Source organism: Nothoprocta perdicaria, unplaced genomic scaffold (assembly GCF_003342845.1).
Source record: "Nothoprocta perdicaria isolate Ctin4 unplaced genomic scaffold, notPer1 scaffold_84, whole genome shotgun sequence".
Classification (NCBI taxonomy): domain Eukaryota; kingdom Metazoa; phylum Chordata; class Aves; order Tinamiformes; family Tinamidae; genus Nothoprocta; species Nothoprocta perdicaria.
Genome location: NW_020456132.1, coordinates 2,035,999 through 2,043,391, shown reverse-complemented (window position 1 = coordinate 2,043,391; position 7,393 = coordinate 2,035,999). Strand labels below are relative to the sequence as shown.

Genomic DNA, 7,393 nt, shown 5'->3' with positions numbered 1-7,393 from the left:
CTGCGCCCCCTTAGCGCGAGGGGAGCCCCCGGGCCCCGCCGCAGAGCTGCTGTAGGGGAAGCGCAGTGAGCCGGGCAGTCSCTGGGCAGCGGCAGGGACTGAAGGCGACCTGGGGGCTGCTGGGGGGTGAGGGGTCCCGCGGGTGTGCGGGACCTCAGCTGAGAAAACGGGTGTTCCTGGAAGCCAAGGATGGGACCGGACAGCTGGGCAGGTGGTGGATGCTAGGAGAGCCCTCATGAAAAACACATTGCGGTCTTCCCTAGAGACCTGCACTTCCTGGCTGGCAAAGCCACCCTGTTTACAGGCTCTCGTTCCCCTGTGTATTTTGACATAACAATAATTAGTCATTTATGCAGTGCCTTCTTTCCAAGAGATTCCCAAAGTGCCTTGCCTGTGGCACACACTGATCTGTCATGGGAATGTAGTGGGTGCAGCTGTTGAACGCAGCTAGCAGTGCTCCTGATGAGCAGTGTGGGATAGGGAACCAGCACAGCAGCCTCCTATAGCACGCATCGTTGTCTTCCTTGTCTTCAAGGCCTCGCTCATGCTCATCCTCAAAACCACAAAGAGTGTGGCCACCATGCACAGCYCCTCTAGCACAAAGGAACTGAAGACAAAGCTCATGTTTGGGGGACTCAGAGACAGTGAATGACATGCAAAGAAGCTATGGACTGCCACTGATGCCCTCCCGTTCTGCTCCACCTGCTGCTGATGCCTCTGTGCCCTCTCCTTCCTTGCAGCAGCCTGCACCAGCCTACATTAAATACTTACAAAAAATGAAAACTGTACTCTTTCCACGTCAGAACCCTCCACTGAGCACACGCTTTTGCCTTGAGGGAGAGGACAAGTGAATGAATCATATATGACAGATGTCAGTCACATCACTTAATGCATCACTGGAAGGCATTGGGACACTACAGTGATGTGGGCAGCGTAAGAGCCAGAGCAGAATAAACCTGGGACTTGAGACAGAAAGATCAAACCTAGTGAGACTGGCATGTCTCCTCCTGGGCACTGGAGTGCAGAGCCTTAATACACTGCAAAAATGGTCCTGGGCATCTGTAGCAGCTAGGGACATTTTCTCAGATGAATAAAGCCAGCAAATTATTGTTTTTGTTGTTGTTGTTTTACAATGAAATGCATGCACTTTGGGACAATGTTTTAAGAAACATTCAGAAGGACCAGAGCAAGACAAAAGGACCCCTCCCCTGACTCCTTAAAACAGCAAGCACTCACTCCACCAAGGTCTTGCTCGTTCACTTTCCAAATTTCTGCATGCCCAAATACAGTTCAGAGATTTATGGTGGTTTCCCATTGTCCCGCCACAAAAACTGAGAGAAACCCTGTAATGCAGTGTAGGGACTTGCCTGTTGGAAAGTTTCTCGGAGCCCACGTATAAGGCATTCCTCATGAGTCCAGCACGGGTGCCCAGAAATGCCATCTCAACACCTGACTCAGTCTCCCTGTGGGACACAAACATGCAAGCAGATGCAAACAGTTCTGAAAACATGAGCTGTGCTGTCTCCCTGTCCCAAGGTAAGGGCCTTTCAAAATAGGAGCACACCTGGAGAACACCCCAAATTCGTTCATTTCTAGAAGGAAATGACCCTGGCTTCTACCTGCTAACAGCAGTAGGTCATTGGCCAGCAGTTGGCAGGCTTAGACTTGTGCCTACATTCACACTTGTGGAGATTGTTCATTTGATTATTTCAGAAAGAGGACATAAGCAAGGGAGAGAGATTGCACAGTGAGAGAACAGCTATCTCAGGCAGTATGAGGCTGTACCTGTTTGGAGGCACCAAGGACACAGATGGGAGAGCATCTGTGCATAGAAAAAGAAAAATACTATAATTTAAAAATCATACTAAGACCATTGTCTCAGTTGGCCTGAAAACTGTGTCAATCGTTGASCAAAAAATGCACCCGAGTTAGGTGCTGCAGTGAACTGGCGCTGAACACTCCTTGCAGTGACACTTCATTACTATTCTCCATTCAAACATGGGTGACCTTAAAGAGAATGTCTCATGACCAAAAAACCCTCACCAACCAAGTGCTGAGAAGGCCCAACTTGGTGGAMTTCAGTCCTGAAAGATACCAGTGCTTTCTGAGCTATTCCTAAAGTTTCCTTTACCTGATATAAGCATCTGTGAATGTTTCAGGCACTGGAAATGCTGCTTGTGTTGTGTTTTATACATTTATTTCTCACACACTTACATGGACATATTGAGGGCTAGTGTTGTCCAGTAGGCTTCCATGGGTGCAGTGACCACTGCATCAAACAGCACTTCCTGGACCAACTCCTCATCACCTAAAGAGAAAGGAGAAAAAGAATCACGAGAGAAAGACATGCCCTCCCTCTAGATATCTTAGARGGGCCCTGTCTGCCTCTGGGCAGTGGAGCAACATGGCACGGAAAGAGGCAGCCCTTGCAGTGCTGAGGACAGGAGCCAGAGTCCTGCCTCGTGGAGAGGACCTGTTACAGGAGCAGGTGTGACAGCTCAGGTAAAACGGTGCTGTTGCAAAGAAGGAGGTCTAGGGGATGCTCTAAGACGGCAGAGCAAGGCCGTCTCCCTCTAAACTTGGTGGAAAGGTTTTAAAGAGTGTGTAAATGAGAGACTTTCTGATGAAGACATCCACCACACCTTCTCTCGGGTCTTCTCCTTTACTGAACAGGCTGTCCACAGCCATTGCCTCAAATCCTTCCCTTTGGCCTTGCTTCTGAGTGCCCTGTGGTGAGGACACCAGCCACTCCATTCCACTCAACCAGTTCCATCAAACCCCCCAGTGACTTCTTGGTGGCCTCTACGCTGTCTCTTGGCATTAACTGTCCATCCTCAAGTCTCACAGGATGCTGTCTTGTCCTGACTTCCCTCAGATGCTCAGGGCAGCCTAGACTAACAGTCTAGTCCAGTGTGAACTGGGACTGAGAGGTGGTTGGAACAAGTCTGAGGCATCGTGCTTTAAATGGCATGCTCTGAAATCCCACTGTAGAAAAGGATCTAAACTTTGATCTGTTTTGTTTTCATATTGCCCGCTTGCGTTTGTCTCATGTTGTGAGCACGCGATGGCTGCCATATTCCAGAGTGCTGCCTTCAGTGCTTTCCTAGACAAACCATCTGCTCTCGTTAGGTGTGCGAGCCTCCACTTATCTGCGCTGAGCCTGCAGGGCTCTCCTACTCTTTTCTTCCACGTGCTCACAGCTTTCTTATACTCCTTGTGTCACAGCTGGGAAGATCCATTCCCCCATCCTTGTAGTCATTCAGACCTTAAAACCAGAGGTCCTTCCCTTGCCCCCACATAGCACAGCCATGTCTAGTTCCTGTTTCTTGTTCCTCCATAACACTTCCAAATCTCTCTGCTTCTCACAGTCAGTTCTAAAATTTTCTTCCATCTCCCTGGTCTTTTTGACTCATATATCCCTTCTTTTAGTCGGCYCCACAGAGCCAGGGAGGGTCTATTCACAGTGTGTCAGGAACAAAGAATTACTGGATTAGGTTTGTTTCTGGATTTAAGGGATTCCCCCCTCCCTGCCGAAGGTTCTCGCCCCTCAGGTGGAGCACGATGTGCGAACGCGTGGTCAGCACTCGGCACAGCCGAGGGGGCTGCGGCGGGGCGGGCAGCAGGACACTCTGCAGCAGCCCCCGCGCTGCCGCCGCTGCTGCCCCCGCAGACATCCCACTCCCAGCGCCGCCGCATCAGCTGCTGGGGCAGCTGCAGCCGCCTGGGGAGGGGGCCTGGGCAAGGGGGGAGCAGCGGGGGGGCCAGAAAGACAACCGTGCAGTAACAGGCTTTCTTTTTTTTTCTTCCCCCAATCAATTACCAGTTGTGTTTGAAAAACAAAATTAATCCTCCTCGCTGTGGAAGAGCCCATCTGTCTAGATGGCCCGGTGCAGCAGCGGTAGGATGCCAGCCAGAGCCCGAGGGAGCAGAATAGACAGCAGCTTTCCTGGCTCCCCTGCCATGGCCCTCGTCACTGCTGCAGCTCAGCCGGCCRTAAACACGGTGTGTGCAGCACCCCAGCACCGCTCAGGCCTTTCACCCTTCACTATTCCCTATGTAGAGACCATGTGTTATTCCCTATGTAAGGCAAAGTTATGTGACAGTTTTGAAATGGAAAATACTTCCGTAACAGAGACAAGGAAATGGATCTTCAGCTCATTTCCACTTGTGAATTAAGCTGGGTTTGAGTTGGGTTGTGCCTGCGTGAGCAGATGCTGCGGGAGATCGGTCTGACACCAATCAGTTTCTCACTGTCCCTCCTGCACTGTGATGGGGACAGGAAAACCCCAGCTGGGCCTTTCTGATCCCCAGGACTCACATTCCAAGTCAGGTTCCTCTCCGGTGAGGAAGCGGATCACAGCCTCCAGCTGGCTGAGCTTCCGGTGGTCTGGATCAATGTCTGTGATGCAGTAAATCCTGGTGCGGAGGAGAAACAAGCCCACAAGGGCGCAAAGAAATCACAGTGAGGCAAATGCTCCTCGGGAAGGAAGCGACTGCAAGCAAAGATTCAGCARGAAAGCTTGGGCTGCAAAGGTTTTACTGTTGCTGCAGCCACAGCTGCTTAAAACCTCAGAGTCTAACTGTAACTCGGGCCCTCCTGATAAAATCAAACCTCAGTTAGTGTGACTGCTGTRCTAACTGAATATGGCTGCTCAAATATCCTGCAGCATAAGCTAACAATGCAACCTGCTTAGCAGTCTCCAGGCCTTCCAGGAGAGCTATGTATGTGCTGCATAGGATGTGTGCCCGTGTGTGTAAAAGGGGAATAATGTGATGGATTGATCTGGAAAGCAGGGGGCCACGTGTGGTGTGGGTAACACTGCATCAGGGCCAGAAAAGCCAAGAGACAAGAGAAACAGCATGGGAGACATGGAAGGTGCTGGCAGCTTGATACAGAGGCAAGAAAAGCTGTCCCAAGGAACTCAGCTCCAAGAGCATCAGGACACAGATTGAGGGAGAGCTGGGACAGCATATTATAAATAGAGAGCTCTGTTTTATAAAAGAAACCAGACTTTTAATTCTGCTTTCAATTTTGACCACGTCAGTGACAGGGCAAGGGAAAGGAAGGGCTTATAAGAGAGAATTACAACTCATTAAGGGACTGAAAGGAATGATTTATGAGAGAAGTCAAAAGAGAAATGAATATGTAAAGCACGGTAAGCTGATACCTCAAGTTAGGAGCAGAAGGAGAAGTCCCTGCSTGTGTCTGAAGTATGCGGCCTATGAAACTTGACAGTGTAATGAGAGGTCTGAAGGGCTGCAGGGCTTCTTGAATATAGTTGTTTTGGCTTTGATTCAAGCTGGGTTCGTGTGCCTGAGTGTAGCTGAAGTTTGGGTTCATGAAAATCCCAAACCTCTCAGCAATAAATGGAAAGTGCCATGCTTCACCCTGTTTCATATCCAAACCAAGCAAACCCATAAATTATGCATGGTATTGAAACAGGGGTAATAAATCAGCTCCATGTTCACTTGAAATTAGGTCCAAGCTCAGTTCACAGGAATGCCAACCAAATATAATCTAGGATTTTAAAAAGCATTTCAATCTCTAGCTAACCTTGCAGCAAAATCCCCTGCCATGTGGGATGTAGTCTAGGTTTTGTAGCACAACATGAAAAGGAAAAAGATGAGTTTGAGCACAGAAGATTGAGGGTAGATCTTGGGATGATGTTTCCAAGCAGGGTGATTCTTCAGCGCTTGGAGGGATCTCCCAAGGAAGGAGATGGAACTGAACCCTTGAGGTGCTGCCGCGTTGTCCCAATGCGGGGCAGATGCAGTCCCTGAATAACACTCTTTTTTCAAGATCATTGAGGGTATGAACTTAAGCAAAACTGCTGGGAACTGTGCCATCAATCTCAGGACAAAGTCCTGCATCATTGACAAGATTCCCTGCACTTACCATTCATTGGCTAAAGACAAGTCTGGCTGGAGCAGGTCATGCAGTCCTGAAACCAGATAATATATTGAGAGTTTGGTTAGGCAGCAGATTGACAAATAGAGGCTGGTAGGGTAGAAGTGAAGCAATGAAATTCAGATTAACTTCCCAACCATTGGACCTATATGGCTACTCCAAGTTAACCTACCTTCTTCCACGGAAGTGTTGCCCAGCAGGATGTATTCCCCATGTCCCCTGGACAGCACAACTCCCAGGCTACAGGCAGGAGGGAAAACAGGGGCTTGTAAACAAGGAAAGATGCAATCCTTGAGCATGACACTGCATTCCCTGCAATTACAACCCTGAAGGCCATTAATTCCCTTTATGGCTATTAAAAGAACATCATCCAAAGAGGATTAAGGGAGATCTAATTTCAGAACATGAAAGTAAAGAACCTGTCTGTAGAGCTATGAGGCAATTTTTGACCACATTTTTTTGGCCTGAGCCACATATTTGGGTCAGCAATAGCATTTCTAAAACTTTGCCAATTTCAAACTATTTCAGCTGGAGAAAAAAAACCACAAAATAAATATTAATTTGATTTCTCATGTAATATTTTATAATTTTCGCTTTATAACAATGTTTTGTTTTGAACCATGTATCAGAACATATTTAATAGAACCAGATATTGAAGAGCTTTCATTTCTCTGAAATGAAACAATCTGCTTTATCTGAAATGTAGATTTGGGACTCTGAACTTCAGAGATATCTTTTAGTAATTTTGAGTTGACCCCAGATCATTTTTTTTAATGATTATAGGAACAAAGAAATCAGATATTCACGCTGTTGCACTCCTGAGTCATAGCCAGTTTTATGAAGAAAAGACTCCTGATACTTTGTATTGGCGACGCGCGAATCCGTGCTCACCTGAAAGGTGTGCCGCTGATGTCTGTGAAGAAGTAATCGTTGGTGAGGAAGAGAACTCGTTTCTGGAATAAGAGCAAGAAAAAAATGTGAGAGACCATCCGACAGACCAAGCCCGTAGCTATGACAGTGGCCTAGGATGCATGTCCCCAAGGTTAGGCCAAAGCAACTGGTCAACACCAGCACTTCACACCCCAGGAGAGCTGGCCAGAGGCAGGACAGAGTGTGCAGCATTCAGTATATTCAGCCACCCTTTTTTCCCATATAGGCCTTCAGTTAAACCCTTCTTCACTTGGGGGCTGCAAAGCAGGCTGCTGGATGTAGGGGAGAAGCTGCCCTCCCCCTTGCACCATCTGAGCCGACAAGCAGGGTCCCTGCTGCTCTTTTGCTGCACAGAGCGACCTTGGTGGCTCTGCACATCATCATCCTCACTTGCACAAGTGCTTTTTCTGGGTGGCAGGTAAGAAGGAGAAGAGGAGGTGGGATTGGAGGAGAGTCAGCAGGGGCAGACTGGCAATCCGGTGTGCAAGGGAGGTGGGCAACTGGGGCCAATCTCCCCGGGTGTGTGGGAAGTGCTGAGATTCCTGACTTGCTTTC

General features: G+C 48.6%; 1 protein-coding gene across 1 annotated transcript in view; it reads right to left on the bottom strand.

Annotated features, from left to right (window-relative positions):
- The window catches only part of CACNA2D4 (calcium voltage-gated channel auxiliary subunit alpha2delta 4), a 123,880-nt gene that overhangs the window by 67,903 nt on the left and 48,584 nt on the right, over positions 1-7,393 (bottom strand). The window contains exons 19-24 of the mRNA XM_026052160.1: positions 6,800-6,861; positions 6,081-6,148; positions 5,897-5,942; positions 4,319-4,416; positions 2,215-2,308; positions 1,368-1,463 (exon numbers count right to left, since the gene is read on the bottom strand). Coding sequence (XP_025907945.1) covers positions 1,368-1,463; positions 2,215-2,308; positions 4,319-4,416; positions 5,897-5,942; positions 6,081-6,148; positions 6,800-6,861 — 464 coding nt within the window. The remainder of the gene's footprint in view (positions 1-1,367; positions 1,464-2,214; positions 2,309-4,318; positions 4,417-5,896; positions 5,943-6,080; positions 6,149-6,799; positions 6,862-7,393) is intronic.